Source organism: Theobroma cacao, chromosome 9, assembly GCF_000208745.1.
Source record: "Theobroma cacao cultivar B97-61/B2 chromosome 9, Criollo_cocoa_genome_V2, whole genome shotgun sequence".
NCBI lineage: Eukaryota > Viridiplantae > Streptophyta > Magnoliopsida > Malvales > Malvaceae > Theobroma > Theobroma cacao.
This window is the reverse complement of record NC_030858.1, coordinates 15,858,740-15,881,096: the sequence shown is the minus strand read 5'-3', so window position 1 is coordinate 15,881,096 and position 22,357 is coordinate 15,858,740. Positions and strand designations below refer to the sequence as shown.

The window sequence follows — 22,357 nt, the reverse complement described above, 5'->3', positions numbered from 1 at the left end:
GGCGGACTCGGTTAGATGCCTCGGCCAAGGTATCCCCGAGGATTAGTTTTGGCTTGAGCCTTGTTTTAATAAAAGACATAAGCCTTAACAACTGTTTTGGTAAATTACAAATATTTTATGGTTTAAGAAATAAATTGAAAACATTATGAAATGGGTTGAAATTTGTTGTTTAAACTTGCCTCCATTTTACTCGCCTTTAGATATTTATGATAATGTCTGTTTACTCATTGGGATTGCAAAATCTCACCAAACTCCTTTTCACCCATTTCAGGTTCAGTATAGACTGTAGATAGCTGATCTCATCGAGTACTATCATTGGATCTGCATTTTCCAAACCGTAGGTTCACAGTCCTCTTTACTTTTGTTTATTCGGGGGCCCTCTTGTTATTGTAAATTAAATAAAATATTTTGGCTTACTGTATTTCAGTATGTATAAATTTATTTAGCTTTTACGCTACAAAAATTATTCACGTATAACTCTATAAATATTGATTTATCAGAAAATAGAATATTTTTCTTAATATTTCTTTTATTTTCTTATTATATTCAAATAACCGTAATTTCGTTTTAAATGAAGATTTTAGACTTTCAAACTCATTTTGAATATGAATTATGTGTTTTGTACTTGTATATTACGTTTTAGCCAGTTTCAAAATTTTTGAGAAAAAAATGACCAAAATACCCCTGTGTGGCGAAAAATTTATTTTGATTGTTTTTTATCTAAAATAGTATATATTCTCTAAAAACTCGATAATTAACAATGATTGCTCACAGGAAAGGAAAGAAACTGATATGTAAGCATTGCGGGGTTCCGGTTGGCATTCCGGATAATGAGTGTCAATCGGGACGTCGCGGCGATTGTCATGGGCCTAAGGGAGGTTCCGGGTCGTGACATAAAACTTGGCTCTTGTCAAAATCATTCTCGCGGGTACCTTCGTCAAGGTATCCCACTGAGATCGCCAATGCTGTTAAATGTCCCATACCCATAAACATGTTTTTGCATCTGACACACAGCCATTCCTTGGCGTTGGCTGAGTCTCACTCTCACTCGGTGGTCCACGTGAAATGCACTCAAATCTTTACCTCAGGAGATACTTCATCCAACATCTCCCCCCAGAGGTAAATATATAATTGGGTTACCGTGCCCCTCTTATAGACAGTCCACGGAAACCCCCACCACTGCAGTGACTATGGATTATTTTATCTACCACTTGATTTATAAAATCCTTATCTACATGACATGACAATTTATTGCAATCTAACCTCTCAAGGCTGAATACATAGTATATATAATTTTGATACAAATACCGACTTTGTCATTCATGCTCACATATTGTTATAAGCCATATAATTTAAAACACAATTTATAACACATGCAGGTAGTCTCCAATTACTCTATTTTCAATACCAGTATTTAATTTTTCAGAAAATTTATAAAATCATTTTATAAAATCACAATTTCTTCTAAAACGTAGCAATTTAACATTTAAACCCATTTTCTATAAAATCACACAATTGTATAAAATTACTTTAGATAATTAAGACGATAATAAGTTTACTCACAGTTTTAGGAGTCGATGTACTCCTAATCCCAGTCTTCAAGCACAATCTTTATACTTTTACCAGTGTAATTTACTCACCACCTATCCACAATGTACAATACATAATTCACCACATTAATGCTTGATCATTATAAAATCAATTCAGGCTTGGTGTATATGCATGATATGATATGCAACTTATCCGACTACCGCTTAAATGCGGTGCTGACCTAATTCGGCCTATCACCCGATTAAATGACAATTGTATCCGATTTAGCTCCAAATTGCTCCATTTCATTTCTAATACCTCAATTCACCAAACATTATTCAAATAACACCAATTTTTGCATCAAAACCTTCCCATTTCTTCATGAAAAAATTCAGCCATTATAGTGCACTAACACCGTGATTTTTCCTACTAATTTTCTCACCATTATTCATCATTTTCTAAGCCATTTCTCTTGAAATAATAACAATCCATTACCCACAGACATCAAAGAAGATTCGGCCATGAAGATTCATGGGGAAAATGGATTCCTTTCTTGTTGTTTTGCTTCTAAATATGCTAAACTAACTAAAAACACTAATATATCTTAAAATCAATTCAATCCAACATCTTTCTCTCTCCATACCCATTTTGACCAGCCATGAATTCATCATGAAAACATGTAATTTAACCATGACAAATAAGGAGAAATGCATGGGAAAGGTAGATCACAAGTCAAAATCAAGAAATTTTACCTTTTGTCACTTGTTTCCTTGAATTTCCCACACTTTTTTCTTGAAATTCTTCACCTAGGGTTTGTTCTTCCTTTCTTTCCCTCTCTTCCTTTCTTGGCTGAATATTTGGAGAGATAATGGGCTGATTTATGCTGATTTTTAAGTTAAATTATAAAATATCCTAAGCTTGACACATGGCATGTTTTCATTGGTCTAAATTTTAAATATTTGATTTTTAATTCTTAAATTCTCTACCACACATTTCTCATGTTTATTTATTTCCATGATGAAAAAAATTCCTTGGTCTGGACAAATGTCAAGGTGAAAATTTACTGATTTGCCCCCGAGGTGGCAAAATTATCATTTCGTCCCTATACTCCAAATTATACCGAAATTAAAATTTTTCACTTCTAAACCTCAAATCATACTTCAATTACTCAAATCATACTCTAATAAGTTAAATGAGGTCAAAAAAAATCTTTTTTAAAATTTTCATTTTGTCTCTAGGTAGCAAATGATCATTTTACTCCTAGATAGTAAAAATTCCGGTTTGACTCCAAATTGGTTCTCGAACTCCAAATCACTATTTTAAATCATTCATGGACTGTGAAACTCTTAATTTCACCTTAAAATTCTTATTTAAATTAGTTCAAGGCTTAATCGACTTAATGGTACCATTATGGGTAATATCGTCTTTTAACGATTTCTTAAACTTCCTAAATATGTAACCATTATATTGAGCATGTAAATGACGTCGTAATTATTTTATAAAATAGGGTTTGACATTTTAAGGATGTAAGACATTTTTCGTAATTAATTTTATTGACTCGTAAAATATTTTATATCTAAAATTAATTTTTTATCTACTAAATAAGTATAAGTTTTGAAAATATTTTTCAAAAATTATTTTAGTGTAAAACAAAAGAAGCGTAAAGGTGACAATATTTTACCTACTAAAATATTGACCCTTGCTTGCCGTTGCCGGTCCATCTCCCCGTATAAAAAAAAAAAATACAAATTCATACTGCTCACAATTGGAATGGGGGGAGGAAATGCACATTTTGCCCTCGTGCCGGTACAAGGACTTCTAGGTACTTATACCCGCTTATCAGTCTTGGTTACTTCTGCTTCACTTTCTTTGTTACTCTATTTTTTGTTATTGTCGAGATGGAAAGTGAAGGTCAAGGATGGTCTTCTGATAATCTTGCATATATGGAACTTGCAATTCAGCAGGTAATTACAATCCACCTTTTTCTCCCTTTCTATAATATAATTTCCACATTGCTACTATTGGAATTTAACCCCTCTCTCTCTCTCTCTCTCACGCACAAAGACACACAATATTTTTCTCGTCTTTCAGGCAAAACTTGCTTTGGAAAGCCTTGAAGTTCCTGTTGGGTAAGTTTTAATCTCATTCTTTTGGACGAAATTTGAGTTTGGGTTCTATTTTAGTACTAAAACTAAGTAAAATTATACTACCTTTTTTAAATATATCTTCCTAATGTTTGGAAACCAAAATTTATGGTTTGCTGCTCTGCAATAATCTTGTATTCTCCAGAATAATTAGAAATATTCTTTTCTTTTTTTTTTTTTTGGGAATCTGGAAAGAGGTCCGGTGAACATTTGAGATGAATTGAGACCCAAGTTAAGCACATCTTTATATTCTTCTAAATTTTGAGCTGAACATAGGCCTAACTTCATGACATAAGCCTGGTTATAGCTTGTATAATTAACTTAGTTAGGAAGGCTCTAAAATAATTAAGTTGAGGAAGTGTACTCAATTTGGTGTTACCGTTGATGGTGTTTGGATGCAACCCACTTATGATGGTAGTCACGAAGAAATATATAAAGCTAAGGGAGAGCTCAAACATCCCAAAAAGTCTACAATGGTAGTTTTATAATTCATTCGTAAGCCTGAAAACAGAACTACATTATAACTCAGAAAGATACCTTTTAGCAAAAGAAAATGTGTGCCCCAATAGAAATGCAATTTTTTCCTTCAAGGTTATCTTGATTCAAGGGTTGAAATGACTATGGAAGGAAGTCATATGACTTTTTTAATAGGGTGCATTTTTACACAAAAGACGTAAGACTTGAATAACCTGGAGAATTGACCAATAAAAAAAATTATTTATAAACTTGAGACCGAAAGAAAACAGCATTGTTACACACACAATTTGCTGTCTCACCAACTAATCTGTAAATCAACATGATTGCCACGGTCCTGAAATTTTCATCGGCATGCACTGTGTCATAGCCTTATAGGTTAAGTTTTACCAAACCTAACAGATAATTATTTGTGAGGATTAAACTATAAGCAATAGTTGATGCCCATGTAAATTCAGTACCAAGTTTCAAGCCATGTAGCTAGCGTTTTATTCCTAGGATCAGATGGTTAAGCTGCTGTAAACTTCATCAATATCAGTTAACTTCAGTAGTTCCCCATCTTCTTTGTGTGTATATTTTAGTTTGAAAACTAAACTGCTTTTTTTGCTCAAGTCAAGGATGTACAAAATTCTCATTGTAAATTTCTTCACTAACTATGCTGTTTATATATCAGCTGTGTATTCATCAAGGATGGGAAGGTCATTGCCTCTGGGAGAAATCGAACCAATGAGACGCGTAATGTAATTTATTCCCCTGTCTTTTTTTCCCCCCTTTTCTGACATGGTCATATTTTGTGTCTCCTTGATCTCTCCCGTATTATGTTGGCTGCACACTTCTCTATGAAGACATTTAGTTCATAAAATATGTAGCTTGTGTGATGTGTGTTTAAGAAACATTTATGCTTGTTTGTGTAAAATTTTGTTACAGCTTGGCCTTCATATGCTTATCATCCGGCTGTAACAGTACTCTGTTGTTTTTTTGCTAGCCACGTAACTTTTTGATTGGTTATAACTGGAAGTACATTTCAATGATGTTCATTTTTCCTGTGGACAATATGATCTAAAGGTGAACAAATCATTAACTATTACTTGAAATCAATTAGAGTTTGCATAAATTATTTACAGTTCTGAGCCAAGTCTTACTAAGGAAAATGACTTTTGACTCTGTTTATCTTCACTGCTTTTCCCTCCAACATGTGTACAGAGGTGATTGAGGGAGATGGAAAATGTAAAATGATCTATTCCTTTTTGGCCAAAAACTCTGCTAAATTTGTGTTGGGTTGCAGTTACATTAGCATCTTTAGTGTTTTCTTCTTTCTCCAGGGTGCTTATGTTGATCCTAAAGTTATAACAATATCCTCAAATGGCGTTTGAAATTTGAAAATTGAAATAATACCAGTGAAATATCTTTCTTGTCTGTTTAACTTCCGTGGTCTGTATCAAGGACATTTTCGCTGTCTGCTGAGAGCAAAACTGAAAATTTATTTGTTCTTTTTTGGTTCTAAGCTCCAAAAAGCAAGATAAATGTGCCTTTTCTACCCTTCTTCCCCCTTTTTAATTGCTAACTGAATTTTAATCCCATCTTTTCCACAATCATTTTACTATGATTACTAGGTCCATGTTTTTGTTTAGCTTTATGGGTTTCCTCCTAGAGGGGAAAAAATTATATGAATCCCCCCACCCCAAAATTGTGGGGCAGTTGGTTCATAAAATGTACTGCTTTTGCACAATTTTAGGAACAGGCTGCAGGGTTCTTTGATCACTAATGTTCTCATAGTTTTGGTCATGTCTAGGCTTCAGCTATAATTTAACATTATGTCAGTGGACTATTATTTCAAACTTACTTCATCTTTGTCAGCAGCTCATGGAAATTATATGGGTTTCTTCATTCTTTTTTGGTGCAGGCAACAAGACATGCAGAAATGGAAGCCATAGACATTCTTCTGGAGAAATGGCAGAGAGATGGACTTTCAAAATCAGATGTTGCTGAAACGTTTTCAAAATGCATTTTGTATGTTACATGTGAACCATGCATAATGTGTGCTGCAGCTTTGTCAATTCTTGGTATCCTTCCTTTCTAATTATAATACTTGAATTACGGAATCTATTATTATGAATACTTTTTATTACTTTTTTCATTAGCCTGATCCTTGACAGAGTATATCCCATCTTAGGTATAAAGGAAGTATATTATGGTTGTGCAAATGAGAAATTTGGAGGGTGTGGGTCCATTTTATCCTTGCACTCAAGTGCTTTGAGCCACCTATCAGGTTTGTTTTGGAACTCATTCTTACATGCAAGTTTTTACTTAAGGGTTTTTTTTTTTCATCACTACTGTTTTTCTTTGTCCTTATTAAATTGAGTTTGAACTTCTTATTTCATTATTCTGTGAATTTGTGATAAATAGATATTCTATTGCTTGTGAATGCAGTTAGAAGTATGGAAAATGGTAAGTAGACAAAAGTACCAATAATGAAATAAGTAATTGCAGCTATTCATTATAATTGAAATAAGCTAGCTAACCACCATACATATAATTGAGTGGAGCAGAAGCCTTGTGCTATCTGCATATGTTGTATTTATACCAAACAAGTGAACTAAAAACCATTTACTTTTTTACTCTTCTTTATTTTATATATAGTGGCATTATGCAGTTTACTAACCATTTTCTTTTGTAGTTTTTATGATGAGACCATATAAATAACAAATGCATTTACTATTTTCATTTTCAGAAAATACAGTTTTTATTTCCATTTGCTAAATGCATTTTAAGAAATTAGAAAGTAGGAATTAGGGTTTAGGGTTTAGGCTTCAACTTCTCTGCTGTAAAAAACTTGTGTTTTCCATGTTTTCTTCAGCCTTTGCATCATTAATCCCTTGTAGTGTACGGCATTTTAGCTTCCTCTAACGTCACTGTGTCTGTTGTTGTCTACACACTTTTTGCATAATGTTGGTGAAGAATAAAGGACAACATTTTCCCTTCCCTGTATATCTTTAATGCTGCTGCAGAAGTTTTTGCCTTGATGACAGTCATATTCACAACAAATGAGAATTTAGAACCGTTTTCTAATTGTTCAACTGATTCCATGTAAATTCATCAGTTAAGTTTGTAACAACTTTTTGATTGTGAAAAGTTGCTGTCTTAATCTGATGGAGGGTTAATTACTGTCCCTTGCGTATTGCGTGCTCTTTCTTGGTTATCTGCTTATATTGTCTCTTCATTATACTTCGATTTTACAGTTTTTTCTCTAATGTGGGAAAAGGGAACTCATTAATGCTGAAAATTTTTTCTTTCTATATTCATCCTATTCGATTTATTGGTAAATTTTGCAATTCAATTGAATGTCTTTTCTTCTGTTTTTCTTTTTCTTTTAGTGCAGAAGTTCCGCAAAGAAAAGGTTTCAAATGTACAGGAGGATTGCTGGCCTCAGAAGCAGTCTCTCTTTTCAGAAGTTTCTATGAACAGGGGAATCCTAATGGTATGTAATTTCATCATGATTTAAGTCTGCATCACTGCATTAGGGAAATTGCATATTCTTGTCTATTGAGGCAAAGGGTATGAAAGAAAGATATAAACAAAATACATTCAGAATTGCTTTTGATAGCAATAAATTTCTACCCTCATGTCATTCCAAACAAACAAACATGGCAGCATTGCCCTGAATTTTAACTTCGCCATGAAAGTGAAGCAGTTATCTAGGAATTAGAGATTTTATCCGAACTTGGACACCATTGTAGCATATTGCTTTAATTCGTATCCAAGTGATATACTACTCCTGAATCTGTATGTAAATGCCAGGCAGGTGAAAATGTGTCGAAGTTGGGTGTTTTTGCTCAAAAATTATGTCAAATATTCTGAAAGGGATCGTGTTGGTCAAATCATACATATAAGAATTTAGAGTTAATGCACCCATAAGTGTGTAATGAAAAGGCAAGATTACAGTATAACTATGCAATGAATTTCTCTGAAGCTGTGAAATGTGATTGATCTCAGCTTCAGTTAGGAAGGCATAATACCCACTCACCTTTAGCTGATGGATTCTCATTTCCTTGCATTTGTTTATATATAAATATGTCTGTTATGATAGCATAACAAGAATTCGGACTGTTTTAGCATTTTGTTTTAGTTTGTCTTTGGCAATCTTATAATTCATCATTTTAATTTTGTTTATCTTTCAGCTCCAAAACCTCACAGGCCTCTGGTTCAAAAGGAAGTTGAGTGATATACTTAGATTTAGGTTGGTTATTGCCAATTTATTCATTTATTTTTATTTATTTCAGTCAATTTGATTTCAAATGGCTTTACAATCTGTTAGTTTCCTAAGCTAACGTCCTTCATTTCAAATTTCTTTTGTAAGGATTTAGGTCTCATAACATGATTTGTAGCTGACCAAATGTTGAAGGGGAAAGCAAATAACGACTCATGAAATTGACATAAAGAGAATTCGATGAAGGCATTTCAAGCATGCGGATTGAATGCATATTTTTTTCGTTTATGGGATTTAGATTCTTTAGGCTCCTGGATATAGTCACTTTCTGAAGAGTTTGAGTGATCAATCAATTTATTTCATTGTCTGTTTTTTAAGCTACGCACAAGTACAAAATTGCTTAGCAATGACTTCAAATGAAGTCTCCTTCCATTGTGTAGGGTTGGCCATGAAGATCATGTTATGTTTTTCTAAGTCTATTCAAGATCATATATCCTCTGAAACTTGTTCTTTTTATGTAGCTTTCGGTCTCATAAAACATTATGATGTCAAGGGGCACAAGATTCATGTTCCCTTCTCTATTTTCTATCATGCTCCTATTGCTTAAGTTGAGACAGGCTGATGGCTTTACCCAATAGCTCAACATGCTGTTGATCCAAGATATCATCCTGCTCATGATGATTACAGCCCAATATTGGTTTCCGAATATTTGCACATCTTTACCTTAATGAGATGTTGTCAATTCCAATGTCCAAGACATACATACGAACCCAAAGATGTCAATTTCAACTAGATATCCTCCTTGACAATGCACTTGTATTCATTCCTACTGCTACTGCTCTACTGTATTCATTGTGTTTTCCTTAATCCATTTTCCTTCTGAGTATCAATTTCTCGAAAAAAACATAGAGCATGCATTGAAATCTGGCCATACATGACTAATGTGACAGATACCCTGGGCCAGCTCGTGAACGCATCAGGTATTTGGTAAGCTGCTATACCTTGGCTTAATCCGATTGAAATGCAGTGAAAACTTCATATCACTAACGCTGTAGAGAAACTTAAGAACAAAGCCAAACATCTTTATCAACTGTTCATACTTTCTTTCTTTCTTTCTTTCTTTTTTCTTTTTGGGTCAGCACCAACTGTTCCATATACTTAAAATAGCAACTGAGATCCACTCAATCGCCTACAGGCATATTGGAAATATTAAGTAAAATGATTCCCATTGCAACTTGAGGTCTGGTCAAATGGGCATTTGACAGAAACAACCACCAGCACCGCTGAAAGTGCTGTAATGGTCACAAAAGGTTGCACAAAATCAAACCTTCTGCTTTACCTCTGCAATGGGAATATAAATAACAGATTCTTCCTGTAACCGGTTTTTATTCAACTTCCTAGCTTTGCTAGTTTCTAATCTTAATAATGTTTGCCTCATATTCTCGAGCCTCACCTTAACCCTACAAAGCCTTTCCATCTCTAACTCGAATTGTTGTAATCCACCCCCAACAGTAATGTTCACCCTCTTCTTCTCCCTCTTCTTTTTCCCTTTCAAAAGCTTCTTCAAGATCACATCATCGCTCAACTCTTTTCTGACCTGAAAGACAAAATGTTAACACATGTCAAAGCATAAAACATGTAACTTCAAGTCAGTGCTCAGATATATGTGTGTGTTCTATCTTGGGAATTTTATATCATCAGCACTCCATTAAGCCATTACATGCTTAGGTTTCAAATGAGCCCAAAATCTTGCTGTAAAATGAAATACATAAAGTAGTTCTTTATATATATAATTGTTAAATCCAAAGTTGGAACTCCATTTGGCCAGGCAATGTCTGATCAATTTCATTCTAGACTAGATTATATTAGCAGCGTGTGAACCTAATTCAATGAAACACAAGGAAACCTGCATAGACTCAAAAAACATCCAATCATTATGTTACAATATTATGAAGAATCTTATATACCTCTTAGGTTAATGCAGCAGAAGTCGACCTTTATTGAAGTGAAAAGTCAACTACCTGAAAGTCCAAGCAACGAAAACTATACCCCAAATCCAAAGCCCAAACAACCACAGTGCAAAATAGAACCTAAAGTGACTTTAAAGCTGAAACTTGATCTGAGTATACTTCAGTTATTTAAAAAAGTTGGCTTACTTAGCAGAAGAACTATACCCTCTATTTGGGAATTAGAAGGGGAAGGGGGGGAGAAGATGAAGGAGAGGGTACAACTCCTCTCAGGGGAAGGAGAGAAAGGGGCATGTTCAAAATTTTGTTTAGTTAAATGGTGACAAGCTGTAGGAAATAATAACAGCCATTTTTAAGTCAAGAAGAAATGTTAAAATAAGGGCAATTCTGTCAGCATGATATAATTTGTTTAATGAGGAATCTTTCCCCTCCAAATTCTCTCAATTTGGAGGGTTTAAAAGAAATTAGGGTTCAGAAAATTTTCAGAGAAATACATAACCTCCTATTAAAATGTTTCCAAACAAAGTACGGGGTATAACCCTCCCAGACAGAAATGACAATTGGTATTTCTTTTAATGGCAATCTCAAAATCAGGCATTAATGAAAATCTAATCTTTAAGACACTTGTCTTGCCTCAAAAGGCAGATTGTAACATTCTTTTTGTTGAAACCATCTAGAAAATAATCTTGAATAAGAATTCTTGCTCTAATGGCCATTAAAAGTTAATGCTTTCTTTAGGTTCCTTCCAATTCTTTAATCACTATGATGAATCAAGTGAAGAGAACACAAGATTAGTGGAAAGGGATTCCAAGTTACACCCAGAATTTTAGCTAAATTACCTTGTTGCTGTTTGCAGGTGAAACAAGTGAAAGTCCATTTTGTGCACTTCTCCTTAAAGAACTGTGTAATGACTTTGAGTTTGGACTCTTTCTCACTTTCTTTTTCAATCTCTTTGGTGTATGTAATAAAGTTTTTTTCGATGTATCTTCCAATTGCGGGATATTAGGATCTTTCCTCTTTGAAGCTTCCAGTTCAGATTCCTTGGAGACTCCAGGAGAAGAACTCTGAAGGTGGTCTGCTCTCTCTACCTGATTCACATGAGAATCTGTGAAAAAACCTTTCAATTTTCTCAAAAATAGATGAAGTTTTTTAAAATTAAATCTCAAGACTTTCTATAAATCTCAATAACTCCTGCCGACCAGCCACAACAAAAAGACTCAGGCAAAAATTAGCAATGAAAAGTTCTTCTAGCTTTAACCAGTTCCAAAATAAAAGCTATTACCTAGTAGTAAGAATTAGCAATTAATAGCTTCTAGGAGAAACAGCAGTTGATAGCATCTAAGAAACCAGCCTAGGTTTGAACAGCCCCAAAGAAGTACCGATGTATTTTTTAGAGGCATCTAAAGGTTCACCATCAATCAAAAACTTGCTATACTTGACACAAGAGAGGTGTTGGTAGAAGTCCAAACATATTATAAGATTTAAAACCAAAAAGTAACTCCAAATATAAAAGATGCATGGAAGAAATGTACAGAAAAGCAGGAAAAAATTGTATAGAATAAATTAACGTAAGCAATTATGGCAGCGTGCATGCAGTGCAAACAAACCTTTCTGCTTTTCAGTGCCAAGTACCGGGCATTCTTGAACCATTTATTTACCTGGAACATGAAACTCAAGGATGAGAACTAGAAGGTGCAAGAAAAGGAAAGCCAACAACTCAGAATTGTAAACTCTGTGGAGGATATAATAATATTCCTCTAGTTCTTTAAGACCTCGGTCCAACATACATTGAATTCTCTTTTGCTGTTTTGCTCTTGCTACCAAATGCACATGCAACAATGATTATTCCATTCTCTTGGCGATAACTGTGATACTAGCCAAGATCGATTAGATGCTACTAGATACCATAGATGCATGACATACCCTCTATTATATTGATTTCAAGTTACACACCAGGTAATTTCCAGGAAAGAATGCTTTCAGTGGGATGAATTAAGCATCATGATAAAGCAATTTTTATCCAATCCCTCCCTCCAGAATGAAAAGTATGGTCAGTTGGTCATTATAGTTTCCAGAGAAGTATTTGTAATTATGGGCACCAAAATGTATTATCAATTTTTAGACACCTTTCTTCGAAATAATATTTTGTAAAACTTAGTTTTTACCTTTTCGGGCTCAAGACCCAATTCCTTTGAAAGATTCTCCTTGATTACTCTAGAAGGAAGTTCATTCTCAGCAAACACCTGCCGGAGTTTCTGGGAGGGCACAGAAGAAGGGAGTGCAGAAAATAAGCATGATGAAAAATACATTTCTTCTTAATATTAAGAGAGAGTGCAGAAAACAGTTTGGGAAAGGAGAGAAGGACGCTCCAATCATATGCGTTTTTGGCAGAATTCAAGTATTTCCTACCTCGACTGCAGTGGGAGGAATTCTGAAAATAGGTCGCCTGCTCTTCGGATCCGAAGGTAGTTGTCCTCTCATTTCTGTGGTTTCAACCTTTGGATATTTTGTCTCACTTTCATATAAAGTCATAAGTGTGCTGGCAGCATCTGACTCTTTTTCTCTACGCTTTCTTTTACCAGGACCCCAATCTTCATCTTCACTGACTTGCTCATATGAGGGAGCATCCTTTCCAAACATTTCCTGTTCAGAAAGGAGAAACACACAGTATGACAAAACTTTTAAGTAGTCTGCAACAACAACATGCACAACTCTACATTATTGTTTCCCCTGATATAGAATTTTAAGAGTTAAACATTATGTTTCTTAAGCAACACTATTGAGGCAAATCATGAGTAAGTATGCATCAACCATCTAATGTTTGCCAATGTTATGTACAGCCACACATTCTAAATTCCAGGAACAAAGCAATGACACATCACAAAAGCTTTCTTCTCTGCAGACATTACCAAATTTAACTCCTACCCAACCCAATTCTGCAACTCCCAAACATGTCTTTTCCTTTCTTTTATTTCCCTGTTATGTGTTCCTACCCATTTCTTCCCTTGTTGAGGGTTCACTTAGTAGATTCAGTAAATCACTTAAATTTCCACCCTCAACATGCATTAACATCAACTTAGTTTTGCCTTAAATAAAAGCTGATAATGGGCAACTAAATAGTTCAAATATTCTGGAAATTGCTCTGACACCTATTCACACGGTGATTAGTTAAATGGTTGCCACTCACATCATATAGCTTCTTGTAATCAACTGCTCTTCGCCTCCTACGGCCAGAAATAATTTCCCCATCACTGGTTTCATAAGAATCTGCACCACTGTCAACTGAATGGTTTTCTCGCCTTCCAGATCCTGAAAAATCTTCACCATCCACAGACCAACTCAAGCTGGTTGAACTGTCTGTATCATCTGTATCATCACCATCAAGGGCTGCCCCACTGATGCCGCAGCTGTTTTCCCTCCTCTCTGGATCATAGTCATCATCTTCAGAATCATCTGAAGGCCATTCCTCCTCAGGATTTAATGATGCAATCACACCATCAGGGAAAGCAGCTTCATCTTTAAAAATATCCTAACCCATGAAGAACGGCATTGTTAATTTGATTAATAGAGCAGTTAAACCCAATTCAACTACAAAGGGCAGTAGGATGGATGATAAAGATTGCAATAGTAACCTGCCAATGGCTGTCAACAGAGAAGTGGGTTCCAATATGTGCATTCATTGCTTCTATAATTTCCATCTTACAGTCACAAAATTTGCAAAACCAGCCCTGTTCTCCCGGAGGTACTGCACATTAGTAATTGAATGTGTCTTATTCTGAAGCCATTTGATTTATAATTCAGATCAACTTATTCATAATATTTACACAAGTTGAACTTACTATTTTCAGTGTCCAGTGGAGGATCCAGGCACTTTTGGTGGAAGGCACAGTTGCATGTTCCATCACAAAGTACTATATCATTATCTGGAAAAGCTTCGTGCAACTTGCACTTTGCACAAAATATCTAAAAAAAAAAAATACAGGATAACAGAAGAATGAATATCCAAATCATGGCTTCAATAATATCAAACAAATCAAGATTTATAGTTTCGAATAAACAGGTATTCAAGTTTACATGTTCATGATAAACAGATCCATCTGGGGCAATAACAGAGCCTTCAATGCTTCCTACTGAACTAAGTGAATCCAACTGGCGAATTGCCTCACGTATCCCAAGTTTGCACTTCAATATTTGCTTCTTGGCTCTTTGCAGTTCTTTTTCTGGCTTAATCTTCTCTCGACTGTGATAAAACAAGATAAGCAAAGTAAAAAGGCTAATAGCAAAAAGAAGGTTGGGGCCAATCCAACTATAACTAATTGATTTCCAGTTGAATGCTTTAACATGGTAGAGTTCAAAATTTTTTTCTATGACATTTTCACTAGTACATGTGATAGCCTGTCTTCCCTAGTTGTTCTATTAGGCTTACTAGAGCAAATGTTAAGTTGTGTTATATCTTACATTAGTTTGATTAGGCTTTAGTTGTGTTATATTTAGATATAGTCTGTGAGAAAAAAGGTTCTATACCTTTGACCTTTCCAACCTTCCCCAGAGTAAGCATCAATAAGATTCTGTTCCAGCTTCATTTTAATCAGAAGGTACCTTGTTCTTCTCTGCAACCGTGATGCTTCATCCAGCTCAACCTTATCCTTTTGCCTCTTCTTTTTCTTCTTGGTTAGATTTTTAATTCTAACATCTTCATTAGCCTTTTTACTGTTCTCCTCGGAACTACCAGATGCCGCATTTTTACCTTGGAGCTTGGATGAATCCAACTTCTTAGAAGACCCTTTCTTGTTTGCTTTGTGCAGGTTTGTCTTACTACCTACCTTTTTGCTGGAAGAGACATCATTCCCCGTCCCCTTGCTAATAGAGGCATTAACTTTCGTCTTCAAAAGGGCCGAACCAACTTTCTTTACATGATATTTTGGTTTACGTACTCTGCCATGGGATATTTTACTTCGTTTTTTGAATTGTAATGTTGCAATTAGCTTAGACCCAGCTTCTTTCTTAGAAGAAGAGGACTTGGCAGATTCATGATCGACTACTTTCTTACCAGTACCACGCATACTGATCTCTACTGTATCAAAACTGAAAAATTTCGAGCACTGCTAATGAGTAATTATTTCTATATCACACCAAAAATAGATACAATCATACATTACAGCATAACTGCATCATGTCTATTTCTTTAACTGAGGGAACTCAAAAAAACAGAAGATTATCACACCTTTTTCAATTGATCTTTTCACAGTTTGCAGTTTTACACTATCAATCTACTCGAAGAAATGTGTCATCAAATTGTATCTTATAATCAACAATTTTTTTAGATTTGAGTCTGAAAGCAAAGCAGAAGATCAAGAAAACGAATTTCTTGGTGGGAAGCAAATAAAAAAAAAAAACACAGAACAAGAGGAAAAAACAGGCATGATCACCCACAAGAAGAAGAAGAAAGAAAACCCCATTGGACAACTGACCTGAAAGATGTTGCAACTGTTCTCTGCTCTGCATATAAAGGCAAAGGGGGCTTAAAAATTTTAATGAGATTGATTTCGATATATGTATATATATATATATATATATATAAGAAAATAAAAAAAAGAAAAAAAGAAAAGTNTAGTTCTATTTAGTTATATATATATATATATAAGGATAAAAAAGAAAAAAGAAAGAAAGTTCGGGATTCAGTTGCCCATCATGAGCTGAAATTGGATTCTTCCCCCAAAGCGCCACCCCAACGGTTGCCTCTGTTTAGAGTTATAGGAGTAGAAGTCCAGTCTTCTCAGTTCTTCCCCTCACCCCCAACCCCACTCCCTCTCCTCGCCTTTCCTTTCCTATGTCTTGTTTTCCACTTCCACTTGCATCTTTCTCTTTTTCTTTTCTACTTTTTCCTTATATTAAAATTGCACCTGCGCTCATTTCATTCGAAAATATAAATAAATAAATAAAACTACCTAATTAATTTACCATTATTCATCTTCAACAATGGTAGGAGGAAACAACAGGTTGTTGCACTGCTACTTTTTCATCAGGGAAGCTTCAACTTTTTATTCAAAACCTCACATGTGAAATTTTTACATTTTTTACTTTAAAAATATTTATATTTGAGTATTTATCTCAATAATAGGTACATATTTTTTAAACAATTAAAACCTTCGAATTCCCCTTTTCAATTAAAAAAATATACATATTTCATACGTCTTTAAAATAAAGTTTTTTTTTTTTTCATTTTGAGCATCTATCCTCTTTTTTTTTGTAGTTTTAAATTAATTTTTTACTTTTTTTACTTTTGATATTAAAAGCATTGTACATCAATATTAAAAAATAAATAAATTAAATTTATCCATGATATATATATATATATATACAAGTACATACATTCGCACAACTTTTCTTTGATGAAAAATGACATCTTTTTTGTTAATATTTTTAAATTACTATTTTTAACTAATTTCAATTAAAATTATTAATCATTAATAAGATTTATTGATATAATAGTAATTTATATAAAATATATTTCATGTTAACTTACTGTCCACCAACCAAAAACTATGACATTTTTATTCTTAACTATTAATTAAATTTTAGCACGGTTGAAATAAAACGAAATTTACAAATTTGAGAATGTGATAAAGTTTAACATTCATTATATGTATTTATGCAAATAAGCAATATAAATCCAAATTTAATTATTAATGAAAATTAAGTCTTTAATGTAAGTAATTTTAATTTGGAACATGAATTTAGATGTACGTGATAATAAAATATTAGTAATATAATATATAAAAATCAAAACTTGACATGTAAGGAGGTAAGGAATTAGAAACAAAAAGATGTTTCCAATGAAACTACTTAGTTTTTATAATTCTGTTAAGTTTAATTTGCTCCAAAAAAATTATGAATTCTAAACATGAACCTTAGTGGTACTTTTATTACAGTTTTGGGTTATCTTAAAATTCATTGTTATTAATATAATGATTACTTTGAATCCACACCAATTTTAGGATTTTCATTTTTATACACGTCGAAAACTCTCTTTGAGAGAATATGAAAAGAAAAACGAACAATGTTATGAGAAAAAAGCATTATTAGTGTTGGTGTGTTTTTAAAATAAAAGAATATATCTTATCATATGAAAAATTGTGACTAATTGAAAGTCACATCAATTTAAAGGTTATGTCATATAGTGTAATTATTATATTATAAGTAGGTTTTCATATAAATAATTATATCTTTTGGTAAAGTGACATGCTCAGAAAACACCTCTAAACCTGAAGATTGTGAACCAATTAAAAAAAAACACAACAGCTCAAATATTCAAATATGAAAAGTTATCTTATTATAATATAGTTAAAAAGTTATGTCTTATGGAACGAATATTTGTTCTTTCATAAAATAATTATTAAAATAATATGTAGAGGTGTCTTTAAGACATAAAGATGTCTTGATTTAAAAAAAAAAAAGTTGTAACTCTATATAAAGGATTTGCTTATGCCAACCATTTTGACACAGCCAAAAATCAATAGCAAAAGAAGTGTTAAGTTTTAAAAATAAAAATAAATATTTAAGTTCTCATCATCTACAAAAGGAGTCTAAATTCCTTATAATCTATTTGTTACAGAAAGTAGGCTTTAAGGCCAAAAGGTCAAACAAACCTTCGAGTGTATCTAGCAGTTTACTCTCTTAAAGTGTAAGACAAAGTTAGATGTTGGTTTCATTGTATCATAAAGGGTATTCGCAAAATTTTTTTTTTTGCATACAAAGTGGTGAAGGCAAAATAAATCTTAAAGATAAAGTCTATTGAAGACACACATTGAATTCAATTTTGCTAGTTCCTTTTGAATTCCAATGAAACCCGATTTGCACCAACAACTTTAAGACTTATTTTTCATGTAATTAGAATTCAAAATTACCTTACTAAAAAATATAGCAACCAACATTGTCAAGCAAGACCGTTTTAAATGAGGAAACTTTATTCATCAGCAAAAGTTAGATCAGTTTGATGTTAACAAAGAAGTATCTATGGATCGGATTTGTTCGTGGCAACATGGTTCTACATCGGATTATAAGATAAGTTTTTTTCCTTACTTGATATGAATGATATTGTATGTTATAAGCATACTAAACTCATATTGGTTAGAAAGAAGTATTTTGTCACATCCATAAATGATCATTTTGTTATGAATCAATTTAATAAGCTTGAATGCATACTCAATAGCTTCAGATAATATAATCTTAACATGGATAAAGTTATTGTTGTGCCTTCTATAATATTATTAGCACTAAAAATTAATTAAGTACATTGTAAATGGTTCTTCTAGTAAGAAGAGAAGAAGTGTCGCAACAAGTAAATTGGTATGCATTAGAGGTGATAGAAAGGAAGATTAGTGTAGTCCTTGTAGTGTTAAGTGCTTTTATGGCGAAAGGTGAGGAATACAAATTAAAGAACAATGGCGAAGCAGGATGAACAATAGAATGAAAAGAGCTGAATAGAGAAATATTATTTAGGAATAGCTTAGGGAGAGCTTTTAGAGAATAATCTGGTGAATTTTTCCTATCTTGGGTGTAGACACCATATTTGTCGGGCTTGATTTCCTTTTACTATTTGATAATTCTATTTTATAGAATTATTCTATTCTCATTTTGTTTTTAAATGATAGCTAAGTTCTAAATTTTTAATTAGAATTTAGTTATTTTTAGTGTTTTTTCTAATTATTTTATTTTTATTGAGTTATTTTAACTTTATGTTTATTTACTTTAATTTGACTGTTATTTATTAATTTTTATGCTTTTTATTCAATACCTAACATGTGAATTTAGGACTATATTTGTTTTCATATGGTTTAATTTTGCAATTTTTACTTCAAAAATATTGACACTTTCCTATTTATCTCAATAATAGGTACATATTTTTTATACATTAAAAGCCTTCGGATTCTCCTTTTCAATCAAAAAATATACATATTTAATTCGTCTTTAAAATGAGGTTTTTTTTTTCACTTTGAGCACCTATGCTCTTACTTTTTTTGTATTTTTAAATTGATTTTTTATTATTTTACTTTTGATATTAAAACACATTGTACATCAATATTACAAAAAAAAATTAAATTTATCTATGATATATATAAAAGTACGTATGTTTGTACAACTTTTCCTTGATAAAAAAATGCCATCATTTTTGTTAATATTTATAAATTACTATTTTTAACTAATTTCAATTAAAATTATTAATCAATAATAAGATTTATTGATATAATAGTAATCCATAGAAAATATATTTCATGTTAACTTACTTGGTGTCCACCAACCAAAACCTATGACATTTTTATTCCTAACTATTAATTAAATTTTAACACAAATGAAATCAAACTAAACATACAAATTTGAGAATGTGATAAAGTTTAATGTTCATGATATGTATGTATGCAAATAATCAATATAAATCTATATATAATCACTAATGAAAATTAAGCCTTTAATGTAAGTAATTTGAATTTGGAACAAGAATTGAGATGTACGTGAAAAATAATTAGTAAGATAATATATAAAAAACAAAACTTTTTTTTAGACATGTAAAGAGGTAAATAATTAGAAATAAAAAGATGTTTCCAATAAAACTGCTTAGTTTTTATAATTCTGTTAAGTTCAATTTGCTACAAAAAAAAATTATGAACTCTAAAAATGAACCTTAATGGTTCTTTTATTACATTTTTGAGTTATCTTAAAATTTATTGTTATTAATATAATGATTACTTTGAATCCACACTAACTTTAGGATTTTCATTTTTGTACATGTTGAAAACTCTCCTTGAAAGAATATGAAAAGAAAACAGGATAATTTTATAAGAGAAATGTATTATTAATGATGGTGTATTTTCAAAATAAAAGAAAATGTCTCATCATATGAAAAGTTGTGACTAATTGAAAGTCACATCAATTTAAAAGTTATGTCATATAATGTGATTATTGAATTGTAGGTGGTTTTTCATATGAATAATTATGTCTCTCGGTAAAGTGACATGATTAGAAAACACCTCTAAATCCAAAAGTTATGAAACAATTATAAAAACACAATAACTCAAAAGTTTGAATATGAAAAGTTATTTTCTCATAGTGTAGCTAGAAGGGTATGTCTTATAAAATGAATTATTGTCATTTCATAAGATAATTATTGAAACAATATGCAGAGATGTCTTTAAGACATAAATGTGCTTTAATGAAAGGGTTGTGTCTATAAAGAAAAGATAGTTGCAAGACTATATAAAGGATTTGCCGCTGTTAACTATTTTGACACATAAAAAACAAATAAGACCAATAAAAAAATTAAGAGCAAGAGAAGTGTTATGTTCTGAAAACAAACATAAGCACTTAAGTTCTCATCATCTACTAAAGGAGTCTAAATTTCTTGTAATCTACTTGCTGCAGAAAGTAGGCTCTAAGGCCAAAAGGTCAAATAATTTTACAAATTCTCGAGTGTATCTAGCAATCTACTCTTGTAAAGTGTAAGACGAAGTTAGATGTTGGCTTCATTGTATCCCTAAAACTATTCACATAATTTTCCTTTGCATACTGAGTGGTGGAGGTAAAATAAATCTTAAAGATAACGTCTATTGAAGACACACTTTAAATTCAATTTTTCCAATTCTCTTGCACCAATAACTTTAATACTTATTTTTTGTGTGATTGGAATTCAAAATGACTTTACTAAAAGAGATGGCTACCAACATTGTCAAGTAAGAACGTTTTGAACGAGGAAACTTTATTTATTGGTAAAAGTTAGATCGGTTTGATATTGACAAAGAAGAATCTATGGATCAGATTCATTTGTGGGAAAATAGTTCTGCATCGAATTATAAGATAAATTTTCTTTCCTAACATGATATGAATGATATAGTATGTGTTAAACATTGTAAACGCATAGTGGTTGGAAAGAAGTATTTGGTCACATCCATAAATGATCATTTCATTATGAATCAATTTGATAAGCTTGAACGCATGCTTAATAGCTTTAGATAATATAATCTTAACATGGATGAAACTATTGTTGTGTTTTCTATAATATTATTAGCACTAAAAATTAATTAAGGACATTATAAATGGTTGTTCTGGTAAGGAGAGAAAAAGTGTTGCAACAAGTAAATTGAGATGCACTAGAGGTAGTAGAGAGGAAGATTAGTTTAGTCTTTGAAGTGTTAAGCGCTTTTATGGCAGAATGTGAGAAATACAAATTAAAGAACAATGGTGAAGCAAGATGGAGAATAGGATGAAAAGAGTTGAGTAGAGAGATATTATCTAGGAAGAGCTCAGAGAGCTTTTAGAGAATAATTTAGTGAATTTTTCCAATCTTTTGTGTGGACACCATATTTTGTCAAACCTGATTTCTTTTTACTATTCTTCATGATTTTATTTTAATTTGATTTTGCTTTTACTTTTATTTTTAGTTTATTTACCTATATTTTATGCTATTTGGGTTTTATTAGAATTTAAAGGATAATAGGTGTAAAACCCGACCTTATAAATACATGTCATGACATACATGCATTGAGTAGCATGTTATTACGCTAGAAAAGCACCTAAGAATAGACGAAACCCGATATTGTACCTAACGGTACACTTAAATTGATTTAACCTCGAACTAGTTCAAATAGGAATTGTAGGATAAAATTTAATATTTTATAGTCCAGGAATGACTAAAAATGATTGTTCGGAATTCGAGGGTTCATTTGGGGTAAAATTAGAAATTTTGATATTCAAGGGCAAAATCGTCATTTTGCCACCTAAGATAATAATTTGATCATGGAGTGAAATTTTTGACCAAGATTAACTATTTGGAGTATAATTTAATGATAGGAAGTGAAAAAGTTTAATTCTGGTGATTTTTGGAGTGTAGGGGCAAAATCGTAATTTTACCACCCACGGACAAAATTTGAGATTTTGAGAGAATTTAGATCAAATTTGACAAATTGGAGAATGGTATGAGTATAAGGGATGAAAAATATGTCTATGGGCAATTTTTCAATTTTTGGGGCAAAAATGTAATT

At 32.3% G+C, this 22,357-nt stretch overlaps 2 protein-coding genes across 4 annotated transcripts; one reads left to right on the top strand and one right to left on the bottom strand.

Annotated features, from left to right (window-relative positions):
• LOC18589399 (tRNA-specific adenosine deaminase 2) lies at positions 3,311-8,941 on the top strand. 2 transcript variants are annotated; one of them, XM_018127956.1, is made up of 8 exons: positions 3,311-3,494; positions 3,622-3,659; positions 4,822-4,888; positions 6,052-6,211; positions 6,322-6,417; positions 7,528-7,626; positions 8,327-8,385; positions 8,506-8,941. In XM_018127956.1, the coding sequence occupies exons 1-7, from the start codon at positions 3,429-3,431 to the stop codon at positions 8,368-8,370; spliced, it is 570 nt and encodes a 189-aa protein (XP_017983445.1). In that variant the 5' UTR covers positions 3,311-3,428; the 3' UTR covers positions 8,371-8,385; positions 8,506-8,941. The 2 variants fall into 2 exon arrangements, with proteins under 2 accessions (XP_017983445.1, XP_007014419.1); XM_007014357.2 differs by having other exon boundaries at positions 7,523-7,626.
• On the bottom strand, positions 9,414-16,379 carry LOC18589398 (pathogenesis-related homeodomain protein). Of its 2 annotated transcripts, none has more exons than XM_018127955.1 (12): positions 16,284-16,379; positions 15,794-15,821; positions 14,847-15,407; positions 14,397-14,562; positions 14,162-14,285; positions 13,955-14,067; positions 13,510-13,851; positions 12,732-12,965; positions 12,488-12,577; positions 11,930-11,980; positions 11,162-11,410; positions 9,414-9,952 (listed from the first exon to the last, which is right to left on the bottom strand). In XM_018127955.1, exons 1-12 carry the CDS (start codon positions 16,291-16,293, stop codon positions 9,677-9,679), a joined length of 2,244 nt encoding a protein of 747 aa, XP_017983444.1. In that variant the 5' UTR covers positions 16,294-16,379; the 3' UTR covers positions 9,414-9,676. The 2 variants fall into 2 exon arrangements, with proteins under 2 accessions (XP_017983444.1, XP_007014416.2); XM_007014354.2 differs by having other exon boundaries at positions 15,794-15,816; positions 16,284-16,377.

Bases quoted from the DNA above. Each gene is read 5' to 3' on its own strand.
- LOC18589399 (XM_007014357.2), top strand. From the start codon at position 3,429: ATGGAAAGTGAAGGTCAAGGATGGTCTTCTGATAATCTTGCATATATG. The intron at 6,212-6,321 runs GTATCCTTCCTT...ATCCCATCTTAG, and splicing joins TGCAGCTTTGTCAATTCTTG to GTATAAAGGAAGTATATTAT. The intron at 7,627-8,326 runs GTATGTAATTTC...TTTATCTTTCAG, and splicing joins TGAACAGGGGAATCCTAATG to CTCCAAAACCTCACAGGCCT.
- LOC18589398 (XM_018127955.1), bottom strand. The intron at 14,563-14,846 runs GTATAGAACCTT...GTTTTATCACAG, and splicing joins GAAGGTTGGAAAGGTCAAAG to TCGAGAGAAGATTAAGCCAG. The intron at 11,981-12,487 runs GTAAAAACTAAG...TTCATGTTCCAG, and splicing joins TGGGTCTTGAGCCCGAAAAG to GTAAATAAATGGTTCAAGAA.